Source organism: Schistocerca serialis, chromosome 1, assembly GCF_023864345.2.
Source record: "Schistocerca serialis cubense isolate TAMUIC-IGC-003099 chromosome 1, iqSchSeri2.2, whole genome shotgun sequence".
Classification (NCBI taxonomy): domain Eukaryota; kingdom Metazoa; phylum Arthropoda; class Insecta; order Orthoptera; family Acrididae; genus Schistocerca; species Schistocerca serialis.
In genome coordinates, this window is record NC_064638.1 from 668733795 (window position 1) to 668756414 (window position 22620).

The 22620-nt window shown below is 42.2% G+C and overlaps 1 protein-coding gene across 3 annotated transcripts in view; it reads left to right on the forward strand.

Annotated features, from left to right (window-relative positions):
* Window positions 1-6333: 6333 nt before the first annotated feature.
* Window positions 6334-22620, forward strand: part of LOC126479952 (ARF GTPase-activating protein GIT1) — a 223215-nt gene continuing 206928 nt past the window's right edge. Inside the window, exon 1 of one of the 3 annotated variants that reach the window (XM_050103828.1) lies at window positions 6334-6400. In XM_050103828.1, coding sequence (XP_049959785.1) covers window positions 6349-6400 — 52 coding nt within the window. In that variant the 5' untranslated portion in view covers window positions 6334-6348. Of the gene's footprint in view, window positions 6401-6490; window positions 6906-22620 lie in introns of those variants that run through there. The other 2 variants (XM_050103830.1, XM_050103827.1) reach the window with 2 other exon arrangements.

Here is a 22620-nt window from a genome sequence, read left to right on the forward strand (position 1 = left end):
CTTACCACTACTGGAGGATGACGCAACTTCATTAGTTAGGGGCATCTTAACTAAGTTAACACTTTACACAACAAAATACAATATTCTTAATACAGTTTTACAATTACCGCTTCTTTTGTGGTGCGCCGTCTGCTCTGTTGGCTCGCGTCGTCCTGCGCTGCTTCGCGCTCTCCTTGTGCCCGCGCTGTCCCGCGCTCTCCTTGTGCCCGCGCTGTCCCGCGCTGCTCCGCGCTCTCTTTGTGCCCGCGCTGTCCCGCGCTGCTCCGCGCTGTGTCTGCGCCCGCGCTGTCCCACGCTGCTGCGATGCGCCGGCCGCCGCTCTGCTGGGCTGTGCCGACCCCGTCGCTCTCCTTGGCTGCCGCTGCTACGGCTGCTGCCGCTTCTGCTGCTGCTCGGCCCGGACCCCCGGACTCGAACGCCGGCTGCTTAGGCACCTCTGTGCCTCGTCGCTCCGCGTCGCGCTGCCGCTGTCCTGCGTTGCCCTGCACCCGCGAGGACTACCTTTCTGGACTCTAACGTACTGGTGCTACTAATGCTGAAAGTTGCGAGTCGCCACAACTTCCTGCCAATTGCCACAGTCGCTGTAGCAAAATCTAATGTCTCTGCCTCCTATTTGCCTATGCGCCTCTGTGATAACCCCACACCTGGCACCAAAAGTTTTTATTTATGTCGCGTCCCAAGCGTGGGTATTGCGAGGGATTGGGCGACACGGTTCGTGGATGGGATTTTAGCCGGTTGACCGTAATGAGAGGGAGACTTTTGATCTGGCTAAGATGTAATAATCCCTGGTTTTCACAAGGCTAGGAAGGTGATAGAAATTAAAGTCGTGATAACTTTAACAAATTGCAGTTTATTCTAAGTGAATACAAATCGTCCTATCTGACGGTGGTTGCACTCACAGGAAGGCCAAGTCTAATACAGAGACGGTGACTGACTCCACCGTTCCGACTGCCTACTAGAAGTTCTGCAACGTTTCTTAACACCCTACGTTAGACGTCCCGCGGCTACGCCCTGACGCTCTCCAGCGACTATCTCCGGCTGCCTGCCTACAGCCCGTTCCCCAGCCCAAGTCGGCTGCTGCTATCTAACTCTTCGCCCTCACCCGACACAACTTCGCTCTCACCCGACACAACTTCGCTCTCACCCGACACAACTTCGCTCCCCAGAGTGGCGTGCTCTCGGGTTTTGTTAACGTTTCCCCTCCGACCCCGCCAGCGCTTGGCCTGACGTAGCGTCGAAGGCAACGTGCCCTTATTTGGTAGCGTTAAAACATTGTTGTTGCTATTGTTCTTCAGAGGCTGAGTGGAGGGGCAGAGGCGCCTCTCCCTATATGGTCACGCACTGCGTCCTGAGCCCTTCATTGGCTCCTCGTGACGTAGTGCGGTCCCCACCAAGGGCCCTCTTTCTTTCTCTCTCCACTCCCAGACCTCTCTCTCTAGCCAGGAATGCTTACTGTTGATATTCTTAATTGAATGCTTATCATGAGTCCCTGCACAGACCCTCGTTTGTATCTACCGGCTGTTTACTTTCTTATCAAAGCACCCAGCTGCCCTGCAGCTCGAGTGCCGCCTCGGCTGGCCCTTCTGCCACGCCTGGCGTCCCACGCTACAATTTTAACTTCGTCCCACGTACTATTCTTAAGGTACTGCAATTAGACTTGGCTTGTTCCTGCGGTTACAACATTACATCTAGGAAGCTTTCCCCTACCTGACACCCAGGGAGGTGCCCGATGGGGGTACCAACAACCCCACATGAGGTACTATATGTATATATTCTTGTACAATATAACAGCTGATATTTAATTTGATATTTTGTACTCAGTCATACTGTACATAGACTTATCTGTAAGATCCCCTTTTTAACCGATTTTTAAATAAATTTAATTCCTTTCACTCCTTAATTGATTTTGATACCTTGTTAAAAAACCATTTGCCTGCTTCATTGTGAGCAGTCATTGTTGGTTTGAGATTTAGGTGTCTTGAGCAAAAATTTTCCTTTCCTCTTGTTATGTGGTAATATATATCTTCATTTAGGGCGTTTATTACTTACTCCCATATCCATAAGATTCAGAAAAACACACACACACACACACACACACACACACATATATATATATATATATATATATATATATATATATATATATAGAGAGAGAGAGAGAGAGAGAGAGAGAGAGAGAGAGCACAATGTCATAATATTATAGGATACAAAAGCTTATCTACAAGTTTGTCTGGGTGGCATTTTTACTACGCATCTCACTGCTGTGTTCTGAATTTTAAATATTCTTTTTAAGTAGCTATGTTGTGCACTCTCCATATATGAATACAGTACGACAGATGTGGGAATGCAAGTCCATAGTCCTGAGAACTTTATCATCCACAACTCTTGCTGTTTTGCAAAAAATGAAAGTCTGTTTGTTTATCTTTTCATGTACATAGTACATCTATCTGTTCCACTCATGTCAAATACTTACCTATAATATTTCCTAAAAATTATATGCTGCTTGCTTCTTTAATTGCCTCATTATTTAATGTAATGTTGACATTATATATTTCACTCATTTTGGCTTGAACCATCCATGGATTGTTTTAGATTTATTTACAGAAAGATTGTTTTGTGGCTATTGATTATACTGGCCACACAAACTGCAGCTGATCCTTCGCTTCGCTCAGTCCAGCCTTCCACACTCCTGTCATCTGCATCTTCATCTCCCAGACCCAGAATCTGCATATCTCCCACGGTATTATCCTTCCATCTCATTCTCGGCTGTCCCAGTGGTCTCTTTACTTCAGCTTCTCCATCCATTACAGCCTTTATTACCGTGATCTTTCCGCTCCTCCTCACATGGCCATACCAGCTTAGTCTCTTAATTTTCACACTCACTATGTTGTCAGGCAGTGTGTAATATTGTCTAAGTTCTCTGTTTTTCCCTATTCTCCACTGGTCATTTTCTTTCACTGGTCCATATATTTTCTCAGTATTTTATTTTCATAAATGATGAGTTTTTACTCTGTTTTCTCTGTCAGGATCCATGTTTCAATATTTAGGAGTGCTTCCTTCTCAAGTGCCTCATTTGTCTTAGCTGTACATATAACTGAGGCACTGACAATATTAGGTTCCACACCACAGAAGGAAAGTTTTGAGAAAAATAGATATTTGTGAAAATCAAATTTGTGGAGAAACCACCGTCTCATGGGTCTAGACCGTTTCTTAAGCAAGTCCCAACATCATTAGTTACTATGGAAAAAATGTACCACATAGTTATGAAATATTAATTCATATTTAAGATTATACTTTTTTATTAATGTTAATTGATAAAATTTCTAAATATAGGCTAGTGAAGACAGCGTCTTTTGACTGTTGTGAAGTTTAGAATTAATATCAAATTAGAACTGAAACATTCTCTATGAGAAACACTCTCAAAAATTACTAATAAAGGATGGATATTCAATGCACCACACATACAATTACGATCTGTTCAAACACTTCAATTGTTTATAGTGCCAGTTATGGCATTAGATCGGTGACAAGAGTTAAATACAAGGAAATGAAACTCAAATGATGGGTCTGAAAATAGATTTTCACAGGACTCAATCAGGGGCCACAACAAATTTATTAAGGAATTAACTCATGAAGATGAAAATACTCTGTGAATGGCAAACTAACTAACAGCTGACATGTAAATATCATCTGTAGTCACACTACTCTTCCAAGATTTTTAGAATCTAATTATACATATTCGATGATATAGGCTTTTGGAATAACTAATTTTTAGTTCAACAGCTGCCACATCACATTTGCGAACTATTTCCTAAATGTAATCCACAATTTATACACTGCTTGGTCTCACAAATCACCAAGTTTACATGACTCGCTTTTTGGTTCCTTGTATTAAGTTTATACAACTCTCAATCTAAAAATTGTTAACGGTGTTGCATTGGCCATCGCTTTCCAAGTATTGGCTGCCCCCCCCCCCTCTCACAAACACACATGCTGGTGCAAAAAATCAAACATAGGTCGCTGTTCCTGTTGTTCCAGAAGCTGCAAACATGTACCTGCCAACCACTGCTTTGAGTTTATTCAGTAATACAATGAAAACACACTGTAACAGAATAGAGTACACTATTACTCCACAATAATTGTCACAGAAAGCCCATTTCTCGAAGTACAGACACCAAGGAGCAGTGGTGGAAGAAAAGTAGTGTAAAAAAAGTAGAACCAAATTGAACTTTTGTGTCTTTTGAGTTATACCATTGAAAACTGTGAGTTCGCACGTCCAAATTGTAATCTTATCCTCCCACACATCAGTATTAAATTTTTCTTAGTGTCTTCACTTCCAGAGGCATAAGATATACAAAAGAAAAACTTTTTACTTATCTTCATGTTTCCTTGTTGTTGGCTCCAGTTCTTGCATCTAGGGGTACATTCTTGAAGCTGAAATTTGGTCTTACTGGGTTCCAGATGACTAAATCACTGATGAAGTACTATCTGTTGCTACGATTTTCTTTTATTTTATCCCATTCTTCTGTATCACACCGAGTTTACAATTTACACTTTATAACACAAATCAAATATTTGTTGACAAGATTAGAAAATTACATGCATTTCCTTCAGAGACATGCCAACTACTACTAAAGTTCTGTTGAACTCACAATATTCCAAAGAGTTTACAAAGTGAAGGAGCTTACATACCTTCTTGACAAAAGAAGAACCATCACCAAGATATAATATTCTTGTACAAATGAATCCAGAAATAAATTTCGAATTAGTGTTAGATTGTGCAATTAATAATATGAATTTTAAGTATGTCAGATATTTTGTAATTTCAAATATTTCACAAGAATATTAATTTTAACTGTACATACAGAGTATAACAAATTAATTTATTTAGTATAAATAGTATCGGTTATTTCTGTAAAGATAAGGTGATGTTAGAGGAGGGTGTCGCATTACAAACTGCATAGCAATCGCAATATGCCACTAGCTGTGGTGACACTTTTGTTGCTTGTGTGAACCCAGTTTTAGGCCCTTATGGTTCTCAACGCCTCAGTTGCAGTGTCATCCGTATACGTTGTTTGTTTCTGTATTACAAATTCCGGCAAATAATCTACGTAGTGAATAAACAATGCTAGCCCGAGTATGGAACCTTGTGGTACACCTTGCTACTTTGTAATTCAGATCCATCATTAAATAAGATGTAAACTGGGTGTTGATAATTTTACATAGTGCACTACAGCAGACTTTGATATTTAGTCTCATATATTGGAATATCTGAACACACATGAAATGTTTAACGAACCTTCAGTTACATCTTTCAGCGAATATTATATGCATTTTAATTGTCTCCTCCACATCTGTTATTCTATGGTGGACCCCATAGAATATATACAAGGTCAAACTCGTGTCTTCACACACTCAGTGAATCACTAAAATAAAATCGATTGACAACTAAATGTCATCTTGTAGACATCTAACATGTAACATCCAATTTACTGTAAATTTAAGTGTGAAGTAGACTTTTCTAAAACTAATTGTCAGGAGTGTAGCAGTATGCTAAATTGAATAGTGGCTGATGAGAAATTCTGTCAGGGAGAGAACAGAACCATTTGAAATGTGGTACTACAGAAAAACTAACGAGGAGATTCTGAATTGAATTTGGGCACAACTCGATGAAAAGAAGGATTTGGTTGATGAGCATATCATGAGGCATCAAGGAATCATTTTTGCTAATGGGGGAAGTGTAGGGAGTAATAATTTCTGTCGGAGATCAAAAACAACATCTCATTCTGTGGCCCATGACTGTTGTCCAAAATCACATCTAGCTTATAGTTTTCTCAGGAAATATTTGATGATACCTAACTTTACAATACTGTCTTCCTATTGTGTGCCTCTTTTGGAACATAAATAGCATATTATATTAATTTTATTTTGCGTCTTGTAACGTAGGCGTATTACGTTTGTAGTAAACACTTCATCGTCTAAAATTTGAAAATGTATTTGGTAGAACAGTAAGTGTTTTCAATGGAAAACGCCAAAATGGTAACATCTAATAACATTTTCATTTTTGAAACAGTTATTAACACCCATGTTCTGTTTGGCAATGAAATTTTTATTTTTGGGCTGTTTATAGTGATTTCCAACACTGTGTGAGGAACATTAGCAAATTTAGGCATATGGCGGTAATTCCAGTGGTTGTTATATAGTTAGATGTCTGAATATTTTTCACGTCAATATCTAAGTTGTCATTAATCCTGCGTTCCATTCAGCTACGAGACGGTTTGAAATTTCAGTATAACAGCATGCACTTAATAGTGATTTGCGGCCTGTGGGAGTAACATCATCAAATCGATGCAGGTCTCGATAGTTTCCATGTGTGTTTTTAACACAGCCCAGGAAAAATGTAAATAACGTAAATTTCAATCATCGAAGGCTTTGTTTCCGCTTCGCATTGTTGTCCTAGAACTTTAACAGTCTGTCAACAGAATTACCTGCTACACATTCATTTAGACACAATTGGCTCAGAGATATTATTTTTCAGATGTGATGTCTACAGATGTTAAATGGTAAATCATTTCTGCTATTGTGGAAATGTTCTTCACAAATTGCGAGTGTTGGGAGTGTACCTTGGTGCAAATAAGTGACGTGCATGTGCTCGTTCGGCTGTGCGATGACTCTTGGGTGTTTCGTGACATTTAATTGAAGGAGACTACAATTAAATTTAATACGAAGTACTACTATGTAGAAAACATAAATCTTGTTGTTCGGTGACAGTTACTCGTTTTCCACGCCTATCCACGAAGAAAGTGTCCACTGCCGACAGTATTAATGGAAATGAACATTTTGGAAAATGTCAAAAGGAAAACTACGAACTATCACCGACGTCTGTGCAGACTGCGGTTCACAAGGTAGTGCTGTTAAAAAACAGTTCATGAAAGCTGTTGTTTGAAAACATAAGCATGATGGGAATTTGTTAAGACATATAAACTATCAGCTGTTGGGTTACGCAATACTGTAGTGATCTAAATTCAAAGTGTTGGAAATGGGTCTATCAAATTCGAGCACCTCTTTGTTTATACATTTAATTTAAGTGTAGATTTTAAACTTCTTGGTGTTTTTCATTGCCAATTGAAATTCATTGAAAAAGTTGTTTATGCCAAACACGATGTAAACGAGCATTATATCTTGTAGGGCCTTGTTTATATAAGAGAATAATTTGGGCGTTTAATCGCTAGATCATCTACACACGCAATATAAAATAATATGTAGCTCATACTTAATATGTACCTAGTGTATGTGCAACAGCCATAAACTATTAGGCCTAATGAAGATCATAAAGTACGATTACTTAGAAAAATGTCCCCTTATGACAGTGGTGGGATTTCTGAAATCATTGAAAGCTGTCTGGGATAAGAGCAGTGTGGCGGGTGAAAGTGGTAAACAATCTACATGAGTGAAAGTTATAGGAGTTAATCACTCACATCTCTGGCCCAATTCCTATAATGAAATCCCCAATTAACTTTATTTTGTGGAAGAATATGTGAAATTCAGCAGTGATTTCTGTGGCAGTCAATAATAAATGAAGATTATTATTTATCACGCAGAAATTTATCCAGTATTCTTTGTTTTACTGCAAACTGGAGAGCAGTTTTGGTACTTACAGGCATGTGAAAGAATTTGGCTACAGTGAAGACTGAAAAGTGTTTCATAGGTTGGTCTTTGTTGCAGTCACAATTTTGTCTACTTTATTCATCACCTGGTCTTTGTTGCAGTCACAATTTTGTCTACTTTATTCATCACCTGTTCTGAGTTCCCATTATCAAACAGTTCCTGTAATTGGTATCATTTGGTAACCTTCATCTGACCATTGATGTTGGTAATTTTTCTCCCTGCAGCAGTAATATTGACTTTCAAAACAATCCACTTAGTTTTTGAGTTAGTGATGGCAACTGAATGAATAAACAAATATAGTCTGCACGTTATTAATGTGTAGGTGCTCATATATTTGTCCCTCTGTTTAACCATACAGTGGATTTTTCTTTTTTTCTGTATGTATGTTGCTCTTATTATTGGTGTTGCATTTGGGATGACACTATTCATGTGAGCTGTGTGTGTGCTAATGAGATTGTTTCCAAGTAACTAGTAAACAAACAGGCGTTGTTGGAAGCCCCAGTTACCTTTCCTTATTTTTTTTATTTTCGTTCTTTGAATTAGGTATGCTTCCTAGCCAAGGATAAATTCTCTGTCCCAAAAACTTTTAAAAAGTCACAAAACGTCCTGCTATTGTCAGTTCATGATGAGCTTTGGTTTCCAACTGATAGACACCTTGCAGAAGTCGGTCAACTCTGGTTCATAGAAAATATGTCAAGTCTTTGCATTGCAACTGTACGTGGTTTGTGACATATCACTTGCACAGACCTGTGTATTGCAGGAATACCAGGTGTGTCTTGGTGCTGCATTGCTACTAAGAGACCTGTTGGGTGAACACTGTCTGATGCTCTTCAGAATGTTCAAAATTGATACCGTTCTGTTATAACTGTGTAAACAGCTGTGCTGTATCTGCAGATCCTCTTGTGAGCTTTATAATAATATGAAAGACCCAGAAAGTATTGTAACTCGTTCCTGGTACTGGAAGATATCATTCTGCCTTTATCAATCTCGGATCAGTTCTCAATGCCATCTTTACTAATTATGTGACCCAAATATTTTACTTCTTGCAATGCAAAGTGTCTTTTTTGCTCTTTGTTAGATGTCCAGCTCTTAATGCTTTGAACACCTCCCTGATTATTTGACTGTGTTGCTGCATATCCATTGAAAAAATAGTTATGTCATCTAGATGCACTGGACATTTACAAGGCTTCCATCCTTTCAACAAATGCTGTAATGTTGTTGGTGTGTTCTTTAAACCAAATGGCATTCTTCTATGCTGATAATGTCCCAAGGCTGCTGAAAACATAGTTTTCTGCCTCTGTGCATTCAGTAATTATTCTAATTTTATCCTCAGTAGGGGATTGTAGCATATTTCTTGAGTCATCATTTAAAGCTTGGTCTTCAAACTTTCTTATTGGACTTTCTCGGGATAGTTGACATGTATCTTCAGGAGTCTTCCAATTAGTTTCCTCTAGTAGCTCTGTGACACTCTCCCATGTATCAAACAAACTGGTAACTATTTGTGCTACCCTGCTCTGTATACATTCAATATCCTCTGTTAGTCCTATATGGTACGGGTCACACACACTGGGGCCATCTTCTAGAACAGGTCGCATGAGTGATTTATAAGCAATCTTCTTTGTAGACTGATTGCACTTCCCCAGTATTCTACAGATAAACCAAAGTCTACCACCTGCTTTACCCAAGATGGACCCTGTGTGACCATTTCCTTTCATATCCTCACAAAGTGTTACACCCAGGTATTTGTAAGAGTTACCGATTCCAACACTGAGTCATTGATATTATAGTCATAAGATACTATGGTTTTTTGTTTAGTGAAGTGCACAATTTTACATTTCTGAACATGTAAAGCTATCATTTCCGTGATGTTTGGAATTGGGTAGGCATCTGTCATAGTCTTACTCTTCAAATAACAGTAATCGCAACAGAATAGATATAACCTCAGATCTTCTGCAGACTTCTTCGATACAATTACAGTTCCCGCCCCACAGCAGCTATTACTCTTCTGTTATGCTGTTGGCCAACTGTTGATTAGTAAACTATTCTAAAATCGACTGCAGAGACCATGGTATTCTATACTGCCTCTGGCTGTGCTTCATCACGGGTGTTGCAGGCAATGGCCCTCTTGGAAAGAACAAGTCCTGAAATTCTAACAATAGCTCTTCCATCTTTGCACTCACTGTTCCTTCCAAATGCTTCACCCTCCTACAAAATGCGGTGTTAGTAGCATCCTATGCTCTTATAGCCTACACCTTCTGTGGAGCAATCCTCCTCCTCGTCCAGAGTTTTAGATGTCACCACCAGTGTTTCCTTTAACACTTCAATCACCTTGACATGAAAATTATTGACAGTGATGGGTACAACCATACCTCTGCCCCTCTCCCATCCGTGTACAATATTTTGCTTCACTAAACAAGAAGCTGCATGTAATACCTCACTATCTCCCAGTGGATACACACAACATACTTACTGGTAAGTCTGGCCCCACATTTACCCATAGTGGCTTCCCGGTGCCATTTGGCACACAGCCATGAGAATTAAGTCTTAATGTCATTGTTCATAAGGTTACTCAGATTGCGTTGTACAACAGATGCTCCACACAACAAATCGATCTTGACGACAGCTCCTCCTAGCCAGAATATTTTCCCACTAATCTCCATTACACGTCCTCGGAGGTCAATTATAGTGTGATGCTGATACAGTAAGTCTAGTCCTAGTATCATGTTATAGGGCTCACTTGCAGGAGACACCAAGTCCACACATTGCCTAAACTTGGTTGTCAAAACATTCCTCATATTCCAGCATCAACCTCACTATTGCATGGAGATCCTTAGGCACATGACTGCACACCTTCCTCGCCATCTCTGGTGTCTAATCCCTCAGCAAAGGATCGAGTGCACTTTGCTTGGTTTCCTGTAGTAATACCTTATTTACCTCCTCACTACATATTCACTAATATGTATGTACACTAAGCTTTTTAGCTCTGTTCACAGATTCCTCCCCAGCTTTGTTAGGCATCTTAGAAATACCAGCCAGTTGGTCACAAAAAACTGTGCACTATTCTGCTTCCTGTATCTCTACCAATACTTGCTTGAGCTGCTCAGTATTTTGATTTGTCTAGTGCCACTGTGAAACGTATGAATGGCTTCGTGTCCTCTGACAGGCACAAACTTGCTACCTGTAACAACTCTGTATCTGACCAAGCCTCTGTCAGCCAGTGACACTTGACCCTCTACAAATGATAACACATGCTCAGACGACCTACTAGAAAAGAGAATAACAAGGTTTGCCACAGCTGGATTCATCCCTAGGCTCTGTGACTTCATCAACCCTAACTCTTCATCCTTCTCCATCAGTATATTATATATGAACGCCCCCAGAGACTCGACATTTGTTTGCTTGCTATGGGCTTGTCGACCTTTGGATTCGTGAGCTGGGGACTGGTAAATGCTGTCCCCTGTCACTGTAAGCACTGGGCATGCTTCAGCAGCCACCATGTGGCGTGGTGGTAACATGTTTTGTGTCACGGGAATAGGGATCTTGGCATGACTGCCTGGACAGCAAAAATAGTAAAACTAGTATTAAAAAAAAAAAAAAAAAAGGTCTTAAGTTTTACTACAAACCGAGGAGATGCACTACCAAAAGTGAGCGCGGGAGGATAGCCCTGCGGAGCAGTCTTCCTCTAAAATTCAATAATTGTATCAACATGTCAAAATGCGTTCCTTATGATAAAGAGAGACGACGATGTGTTGAGAAGGTATTGCCCTTCTATACGTGGAAAGGCCTTCATGGTTTGGCTGGAACCCTAAAATCTGTTAAACAGTTGTGTAAGGCACATTGCTGGTCAAAACAGTGACATCACTGGTAGTTACTAAACGTTTGAAGTCCAAAGTTTTGAGTGACTACCCTATTCCAATTAAACTCCACCATATCTCTAACTACAACGAATCCCTTACAGTTTCGGGGGCTAGAATACACTCAAGAACCTTCCTTGTCTGTCGTAAGAGGTGGCTAATAGGAGTCTTTCTTTTTATTGGGTCAAGTTTTTTTTACCTTGGTCTTGTAACTGTTCTTTGGACAGTTGAAGGTTTCCGCTGTTTTCGTATTTTTAGTAATGCTTTTTCCTTAACCTTTTTAGGTTTTTAAATGCAGGTCTCCTTTTTGGATTTTACTTCAGCATTCCAAATTTTACTGAAGTGCGAGCCGTTTGGGGGAAGGATGCCCTACTGTGGTACATTCTCTCTCCACTGTGCAGTGTTATCTCATGCACCTACCAATAAAATAGATCTACCTCTGCACCTGAAATCCAGTGCGATAGCCAGTCCGTCATGGTGGGGTTATCATGTCCCCTCCAGGGATCACACTGCCAATGCCTGAGCTCTGACCTCCTCCTATCAGCCAAGGAGTCAGTGCCTGTCCACTTCGGTGTACCACAGTGAAATGGATCAAACTTACTAGTGGCCATGCTGACACAGCCATCCCATCAATCAGGAATAGTAATTTTAATGCAGATGTTTACAATCCTACGATGTTTCTGTCATTGATGATCCCTCAAGGCGACAGCCAGGTGAGGAGAAATGGAAGTGGAAAGTTTGCCGAGTTCTTGGTTTGTTCCCGCACTGACAGCGGCTCTTTCATTACAACAAAGGCAATGTTGTTTTTTGTCGAAAATATTGAAGATTGGTTTGAGGATATTGTGAAAGTAGAGAAGATGAGAAATGGATCTTTGCTGATAAGAACATTGCTTGCCAGACAATCACGGGCAATTGAGGCCTGTGTCAAGTTAGGAGATATACCAGTCACCATTTCTCCACATAACAAGCTCAATAGAATTCATGGTGTTATCTTCCATTGGGACCTAATACTATAAAATGATGATGAGCTGCATACTATTCTGGCATGACATTGAGTGAGTTTTGTTTGCTGCAGCCAAAATAGACCCAAGGATAATAGAGTGGATGCTGGAGCTTCTGTCCTAGCTTTCGACAGAAACATTTTACCTGAGAAGATTAAGATCATGGTTTACAGATGTGATGTCAGGCCTTACTTTACTCCTCCAGTTAGATGTTTTGGGTGGCAGAGGTTTGGACACATGTTCTCCTGCTGTTCCAATGAGGCTATCTGTAGGACATGTGGACAGGTGTCCCATTAGGGCAGCCCTTGTGACCAACCCTCTCAATGTGACAGTTGTCCAGAACCGCACCCTCCTCATTCACTGCAATGCTCAGTGTTCAAGAGGGAAAAAAAAATTAGAGTATAAAATGCCTGACCACCTGTCTTACCAAGATACAAGGAAAAGGTTTGAAAGACTTCATCCGACTAATATGGCCTCCAATTTCGCAACTGTCATATCACAGTCTGCACATCACATGATGACAAGGTCTTGCCGTCCAAAGTGGCCGTGCGGTTCTAGGCGCTGCAGTCTGGAACCACGTGACCGCTATGGTCGCAGGTTCGAATCCTGCCTCGGGCATGGATGTGTGTGATGTCCTTAGGTTAGTTAGGTTTAACTAGTTCTAAGTTCTAGGTGACTAATGACCTCAGAAGTTGAGTCCCATAGTGCTCAGAGCCATTTGAACCATTTTGGCAAGGTCTTGCACAACGCCTCCTGGCCCTGATAGTATTCCAGGACCTGTCCTACAGTTGGGGGAGGGAACGTCAGATTCATCTCCTACGCCTATAGCACTGGTGGTTCACACGCCATCTGTGCGGACAGAGATGATTAGTCGTCCTCTGGAATCAGGGATAAGGACACCTGTCAAGGCACTCCCCTCTCAAGACGAGGACCAGTAGCCACAGGCTGTGGGCTGAAGAAAAGTATGATCCTTTTCTCTCCCAGAAGATAAAATAGAGAAATTGAAGTCTAAGGAGGATAAGCAGAAAGATAAGCTACTTTCTGAGGCTTCAGATGTTCCGTTCCCCAGCCCTGCAGTGGTCGAGCCTGTGCACACGGACGACGGGTCAAGCAATCAGGTGGATCATGACCTGATAGCGAAGTAATCACACCTATCTTTTCCATTCACTGCTTTCTCAGACGTGACTTCAACACTCCTTCAGTGGAACTGTAACGGCTATTATTTCCATTTGTCTGAGCTCCATCATTTAATGGCTGCTTACTCCGTAATTGGCATAGCTCTTCAGGAAACACGGTCTACAACAACACAATTCCCTGCTGTGAAAAACTACAAAGTGTACTGTACCAAGTGTGTTATTGTTGAGAGGGTGTCCAGTGGGGTCTATACCCTCATACACTCTGATATTTTCAGTGAGCAGGTGCTCCTTATCACTGTACTCGAAGCCATGGCCAAGGGCGTCTACCTGTCAGTTCGGATGACTATGTAATGTTTATCAATCTCCAGACAGACCTTTCCATTATCACAAGCTGTTAGAGTTAATGGTACAGCTCCCAGCGCTCTTCCTCTTATTGGGGGACTGCAACACTGTCTCACAGAGGCCGAGTGCTAGAACGCGTCCTTTCAGAATTGGACGTCTGCCTAGTTAACACTGGAGTTGCAACCCATTTCAGTGTGGCTCACAGAACATTTTCAGCTATTGATCTAACAGTTTGCAGCCTGAGTATCTCACCCATGATTCAGTGGCGCGTCCATGGGGACCTTTGTGACAGAGACCGTTTTTCTATTGCTTTCTCTCTCTCTCTCTCTCTCTCTCTCTCTCTCTCTCTCTCCCTCCCACTCGTAGAACATGCTCTGTGTCAGCTGCTTCGAAAAGTGGATTGGCAGGCTTTCACATCTACAGCTACTTTTGCAGCCAGATGTGTGATGGATATCGACAACTTGGTACAGGATACTATTGATACTATTACTCCTGCTGCTGACGGTTGTCTGTGCTATGGTAGTCTGAAGATATAGCCACAGCTATCAGGGAACGCCGCAGGGCGCTTTAACAACTCAAGCACTGTCTGTCTATAGATAATTTAATAGAATTCAAGAGATTCTGGTCTAAAGTTCTGTGTTTAATAAAGGAAAGGAAGCTGGAGTGTGAGGAGCAGTGTGTCTTAACTGTGCGATCCCACACCCCATTGTCACAAGTATGGACTAAACTCCACCACATTTCTGACCATCCACCATCCACAGCAGCTCCTCCATCCATATCAGTGGTAACATCTGCACTTACCCTGTGGTACTTGTCAAGCTTTTTGCCGCACACTTTGCTGAAGTGTCCTACATACAGTAATTACTGTCCTCATTCCCTGGCCTGGGAACACCTTAGTGGGTACCTGTCTTTCCATACACATGGCTCTCTATTATATAATGTCCCTTTTAGTGAATAGGAGCTTCGCAGCACTTTGGCAGAGCGTCTAGATACCGCCCCTGGATCTGACAAAATCCACAACCAAATGCTCAAACATCTTTGTGCTGACAGCATGAAACGTATCCTCGTGCTTTTTAATTGCATTTGGCGGGAGGGAGTATTTCCCTGTCAGTGGCTGGAGGGTATTGTTATTCACGCTTTGAAACCGGGAAAGGACCTACACATTTTAACTGACTACTGGCAATCTCTGTGACGAATGGGCTGTGTAAGCTATTTGAATGAATGGTCATATTCTCTCTTTGTCGGTGTCTTGAAGCTGGAGGGTATATGTCATGATGCCAAAGTGGTTTTTGGGCTTTCTGGTCCACCACATATCATGTGAAGCGTTTGGAATCTGCAGTGCTCATTGCTTCTGCACATTGCCACTATTTGATTGTTGTATTCTTTGACCTACAGAAGGCATACAACACCACTGGCGACATCACATCCTATCTACACTGCATGAGTGGGGTTTCCGGGGCAGTTTAAGCATTTTTATACAGAATTTCCTATCTTGTCTGATTTTTGTCCAGAACTCTCAACAACCAATATGTACAGGAAACTGGAGTCCTCTGGGATCAGTTCTGAGTGTAACGCTCTCCACTGTGGTCATCACTAGTATCATAAATGCAGTGGGCTCCATAATTTCTCCGTCACTCTACATGGATGATGTTTTCTTGTACTATGCCTCTGCATCAGTGTGCCCTGCTGAGTGCCAACTTCAGAAGGCTGTCTGGAGCCCATGACTGGGCCCTGAATCACGGCTACCAGTTTTCTCCTGCAAAATCATGAGTTATGCATTTTTGTTAATTCCGGACTGTGCACCTACACCCAGAAATTTATCTTGGTGACCAGTTACTTGAAGTGGTTAAAACTGTCCAATTCTTAGGTATTTTGACAACGAGCTAACTTAGCTGCGGCATATCTGCCGGCTCAAGGCAACTTGCATTAAGAAGCTGAATGGTCTCCATTTTCTTAATCACTCCTCACAGGTTACAGACCACGCAGTTCTTCTGAGATTTTACAAAGTTCTGATTGTATCCCACTTTGACTATGGATGTGTTGTCTATTGGTCAGCAGCACCACCTGTACTGAGCTTGCGGGACCCTGTTCACCAAACTGGTGTGCAGTTGGCAACGGGGGCCTTTTGTACGAGCCCTGTTGACAGCCTCTTGTGAAAGCTGATTTCCCACCATTGTGGATTAGACGACGGAAGCTTCTGGCAAGTTATGCAGTCACAACCTGTCAGATGCTTACCCTCCCATGTTGCTCAACTCTGTTCCACAACCAACAGTTCAGGCTGTTTACACATCACCCGAAACGGGGAAGATCAACTGGGATCTGACTGGATATTCTACTGAGGGACCTCCAACAGCCTCTGTTAGTCTGTGTTCCTAGAGCTCCATCTCAACGGCTGCCGTGGACTGTGTACGGGCTATGTGTGGATGAACCTTTTTTGTTGCTTCAAGAAGGATGCTGATCCTACTCTTCTCGGATGCTTGTTTCTTTCAATCTTCCATGATTATTCTAATTTGTTATGCATATACACAGACGGAACAGTAGTCAACGGAAGGGTCGGTTACACCTTTGCTCATGCAAAGAAAAATGGGAAGCGGCCTCTGCTGAGTGCCTGCAGTTATACACTGCAGAGTTGGTTGTCATTTCTCAGGCTCTGCAGTATGTCAAATCCCAGGCCACGAAGAACTTTGACATCTGGTGATTCCGTGAGTTGCTTAAAAGGCCTAACCCTGTGCTATCTTGAAAATCTTTTGGTCGCCAACATCCAGAATCTACTGGCTGACCTCTACAGCCCTGGAAAGACAATGACCTTAATTTACGATTACAACTTTGGCACAATATTTTGAGGCTTGGGAATTGGAATGGTAGGCTACTACAACTTAAAACAAGTTGAGACCAATTTAAGGGTCAGATAAGATGTGGCATACATCTTTCCAGGCCTATGGGAAAGAGTCCATTGTCTTGTGCTGACAATGCATTGGCCACATGAGACTCACCCTTGAATTCCTTCTGCTTCAGGAGGATCCTCCTCACCGCAGCTGCGGTAGTCTATTGATGATAGCACATGTTATTGTTGAGTGCGCCCTGCTGGCTGTTCTGTGGCATGCTCTCAGGTTGCCTACCTCACTATCTCAGATGCTTGCGGATGACAAGACAGCCACTACCAAAGTGTTGCATTTCCTGAGGGAGAGTGGATTTTACACTAACCTATAATACTTCTCCACTTCCAACTTCCAGTGTTAGGGGTGGTCGGGAAGTGGGAGAACCGCCTCCTGTGGCTAGCCACCACAAGGGACCGCAGATTACTTTCTTCCACTCTCACCGTTTTCCTTTAGACCCTCTTGAGGAGTGCTCACATGCAGTGACTTCATGCATATGGACACTTGCGTGTTGTGGGAGGAATGGGCTGATGAAGGGATCATTGAGGTTAAACAAGTAAGGCATTGTGTGGATGGAAAACTGGAAAAATCAGACTCATTTACATTGACATTTGATTCGCTGGCTTTGCTAGATTATATTAAAGCTGGATTTTTAAGAGTGAATGTCATACCGTACTTCCTCAGACCTGTGAGCTGTTTAAAGTACCAGTGTGTACCTCCCCTGATCTTAGTTTCAATTGTTCAGGTCCACATCCAGCCTGGAGCAGAATGTATAAGATGTACGAGGAAGAAAAGAAAATCCAAGATTTAAAGGTGACTAATTGCTTTCCTTATGGTGAAGCAAAGATGATGTACAGATCCCTTCACTTCAGCAGCCAACATTTTCCACTTCATTTGCTGCTATACTCGCGAAGAAACCTGCGACTGCGAGGGTTTCCATCCAAACAGTACCTTGACACCAAGAAATGCTCATGCAAGTGCACCTGTGGTAGTGACAGTTTGACTGGACCTTTTGCTGTCTCCATGCAAACTCCTATGGTGACCACTTTTTCCGCTCCTGCTGTTGCTGTCCCCACACAAACTCCAACGGTGACCACTGCTTCGGCTCCTCCTGCTGCTGATGCTACCTTGTCAGGACAAATGCTGCACACTGGGTTGGCACAGCCTACCTTGGGCGTCATCGAATCTGAAGGAGAAGGCCAAGGTTAAGCGTACTGTCAAGAAGGCAGGATCGAAGTGGGTGGTTCGTTAGATCCAGGAACACTCAAGAGGGTGACAACTTGGCCGTGGAAGTCTGTACCGATGAACCTTGAGTCCACTGAGTTCTTCCCCTTCTGAAATGGTTTCTCCTACACACAGAGAGGCAAGGGGGAAATGTAAACCTCTCAGATAAATGGCTCTTGTGCTTCAGTGAAACGTGAATGGGTACAGAAAACATGCAGGACCTGAAACTATCAGCATAGGAGTGTCTCCTCTGTCTGTGTCTACAGGAAACACATTTTAAACATAGTGATACACCTGTGATCAGGTGATAGAGCCCCAATGGAACGATGACCACGGTGGAGTGACTATCTTTGTGAGTGACACGTACCACTCCACTTCTGTCTCCCTCAGAGCAGCTACTCAGGCAGTTGTTGTCGAGGTGCATATTCCTCCTACTGTTACCATCTACAGTGTGTATCTGCTGCCCAATGAAAAATTTGGATAGGGAGGGTCTTTCTGACCTGATTTCACAATTCTCTCCACCCTTCCTACTTGTAAGAGATTTCAGTGCATGTAGTGTGCTATGGGATTCTCTATCAACGTGCCCCAGGGGCTGAGGTGTCAAAAGACTTATTGTGTCAGAAGTTATGCCTTCTTAATGGTGGTGGCAGTACACACTTTAGCACTGCCATGGGGTCATTCTCGGCAGTAGACCTTGCTTTCTGTTCTCCTGCCCTTGTTGATGCTGCTCACTGGGAAGTGGTTAATGACTTGTGTTCCGGTGACCACTTCAGCAGAGCGAACTGGACACTGTAATTTTAGTTAGCTGTTTTTAAATATTGAGATATAGGACTGGGTGGATAACATTACTAATGTAATCCACCATGCCGCTCATGCATGTATCCCCAAATCTTCAGACCAACTTCAGCGGCAACATGCCCCATGGTGGAATGTGAGGGAGAGATGCATAGCCATGCGACAGTTTAAATGTCAGCTTTCTGCTACGAACCTCACAGACTTCCAAATTATGAGGGCAGAGGTACAACAGACAATCAGGGAGAACAAGAAGAGGTCTTGGCAAGTGTTTCTGGACTCGATAAATTGTTCCATTAGCTCTACAAAGATATGGGAAGCCTTACGGAGGATATTTGGCATGTGTGCCAGATGACCTGTAACTGCTGTGCTGCGGCAAGGGGTCTACAACCTACACCTGGCGACATAGTGAATGCCATGGCGGATTACAGTGATCACTGTCACTGCAAGTCAAGATCCAGCTTCCTGACTCCATTGTTTATTGGTGGGGAGGGATGGTTGAAATTTTAATTCTAGCAACACCGAGGAATACAGTTGCTCTTTCTCCATGTGGGAGCTTGAGTGTGCCCTGTCTCAGTTCCAGGGAACTGCCCTGGGTAAGGATCGAATCCTGTATAGTGTGGTACAGTACTTTCACCAGAATGCAAAGGAAATACTCTTGTTCCTTTTCAATACGGTTTGGTTGACTGAGGGCTTTCCCAACTCATGGAGAGACACAATTTTAGTGCCTGGGGATGCAGTGGGGAAGCCAGTGGGCATTTTAGCGAGATCCTCTCCTGGGAATGCAGAATCTGTAGTAGAAATAGGTTGATAGAGGAGCAGGAGCGTAAGATCTGTACCCTTCAGGTGCAGTTACAAGATGCAAAGGAGGAACTAGATACATTGAGGAGGGTGAAGGGTGGTGGGGAATGGGAACTGACAGTTGGCAAGAGGGCAGATAGGAAGAAGAGGTATTCAGACAGTTCTGCTTTGCATATATGCAATAGATTTGACCAACTGTCAGAGTTGAGTGGAGAGGAGCCTCGTGTAGCTGTAGGGAACATGTAGCAGTCCTCAGCAGTTAGGAGACCTAGATCAGTTGCAAAGTCTTAACAGAAAGAAGAAGGTTCTGCTGCCAGGTAGTTTGCATGGTAGAGGTGTGAACCAGCAGTTGCAGGTAGTGTTGGGAGTGAGTACCAGGTCACCAGCATTGTGAAGCCTAGTGCAGGGTTGGCTCAGGTGACTGACAGCACAGGGGAGTTATGGAGTAATTTTACAAAAGAGCATCAAGTAGTGATAGTGTGTGGAGCAGGGAACAGTCTTGATAGGGATGGGGAATAGGATGTACGTGGTGATCTGGTAAAGATAGCTACTCAAACTGGTAGCACTAATGCGCATTTCTTGCAACTGTTTCAGCATCATGATCGGCCTCATCTTAATGCGGCTGTTAGGCGCATTAACATGGGGCTGGAGAGGGCGTTGATGGCAGAGGGCGTGGGTCACATTTCAGTGGTGCTGATTGGGTCTATCAGTAGATTGGGTTTCACTAGGCGTGGCCTGCACCTCAGTAGGTATGGGAAGGGGAGGCTGGCAAAGCTTACAGGTGGCAGTGTAGTGGGGAGTGGTGGTAGAATCACTCATAGAAAAATTCCTGCAGTAGTTTGTGTTAGAGTTGCACTTTTTTAGATTTAAGTCAGGTGATAGGTATACCTCCTTAAAGGAATTCCCTCTAAGGGCTCACCTTCAGAGGATGTAGTGCAGAGAAGGAATTAGCATATTTCATCAAAATATAAGAGGTATTAGAGATAATGTGAACTGCTTATAGATGTTGACTCTGAAATTATTGGTATATCAGGGCACCACAATTTGACAATTCAGAGGCTTCCTTTACCAGGATACAGATCGGCTGGCTGTTTTTCAAGGAGTTCCTTGTGTGTTGGGGGAGTGGCTATGTACGTAAAAAACAGTATTCCATTTGAGTCCATAGACGTATCACGTCACTGCACTGAACAGATATTTGAATGTTGTGCAGCAGGGGCAGTTGAAATTTAGTGAAACTAAACTTCTAATTGTTGTTGTTCATAGGTCCCCTAACTCTAACGTCAGAGCATTTCTGCTCAAGCTAGAGAGGGTTCTTGATTTACTTTGTAGGAAGTACCAGAAATTAGTTATATGCGGCGCCTTCAATATAAATTTTGTATATGATGGTGTAAGAAAAAAGATGTTGGTAGATTTCATAAATTCGTTTGATCCGATGCAGACTGTGTTGTTCCCCGCAAAGAGTATGTGGTTTGTAAATAGAATAGCTAATTCACAGGATAAAATTAAAACCATATGGTCAGTAGTGAAGGAAGTGTCTGGTCAGCAGCACAAGGTCGACAAAATAGTCAGCTCGCAATAAAAATATTTCTGTTCCTGATAAATCAGATATATGTGCAGTATTTAACAATCATTTTCTGAGCAGTGCTGGTAAATTAAATAAAAATTTAGTTTCTATAGGGAATCATATAACTCTCTTGGCAAATGCCTTTCCAAGATCGATGTCTGAAATAGTCCTCTGTGATACAGACAAGAAGGAGATTGAGTCAATAATTAAATCACTGAAGACTAAGGACTCTCATGGTTTTTGGAGTGCCTAGCAGAATATTAAAGTACTATGCTGCATATGTTAGCCCTTCATTTAGCCATATTTGTAATTTTTCCTTAAGGAATGGTCAGTTTCCTGAACAATTAAAGTACTCAGTAGTAAAGCCACTTTATAAAAAGGGAGAAAAGGATAATGTAGACAACTTTAGACCTATTTCTATGCCATCAGTGTTTGTTAAAGTTATTGAAAAGGCTGTGTATCTAAGAATAATTGATCATTTTATATCACACGATTTTCTATCAAACGTACAGTTTGGCTTCAAAAGTTGTTTAACAACTGAAAATGCTATATTCTCTTTTCTCTGTGAGGTACTGGATGGGTTAAACAAAAGGTTTCAAACGCTAGGCATATTTTTTGATTTAACTGAGGCATTTGATTGTGTTGATCACAAAATATTGCTCCAGAAGTTGGACCATTATGGAATACGGGGAGTAGCTCAGACAGCAAAAGGTCATCACTCAAAATGTTGATAATGGCTGTGAAGTGGGGTCTGAGTAGAGTATGGTCAATTGGTGGGTGCCCCAGGGATCGGTGTGGGGTCACCCCTGTTCCTTATTTATGTAAATGATATGCCCTCTAGTGTTATGGGTAACTCTAAAATATTTCTGTTTGCTGATGACACTAGCTTGGTAGTGAAGGATGTTGTGTGCAACATTGGTTCGGTTTCAAATAGTGCAGTTCATGACCTAAGTTCATGGCTTGTCGAAAATAAACTAATGCTAAATCCTGGTAAGACTCAGTTTTTACAGTTTCTAATACACATTTCAACAGAACCTGACGTTTTGATTTCACAGAATGGGCATATGATTAATGAAACTGAACAGTTCAAATTTCTAGGTGTTCAGATAGGTAGTAAACTTGCGGAGAGCCCACGTTCAGGATCTTGTTCGAAGACTGAATGCTGCCATTTTTACTATTCGAGCGGTATCTGAAGTAAGTGATCATTCGACACGAAAATTAGTCTACTTTGCTTATTTTCATCCACTTTTGTCGTATGGTATTCTATGAGGGTTGGAACTTCAATAGTGGCAACTATTTATTTACAGCTCATACAAAATAGATACGTGTTTCAAAGTTTTACTGACCTTCAGAGTAGTCACC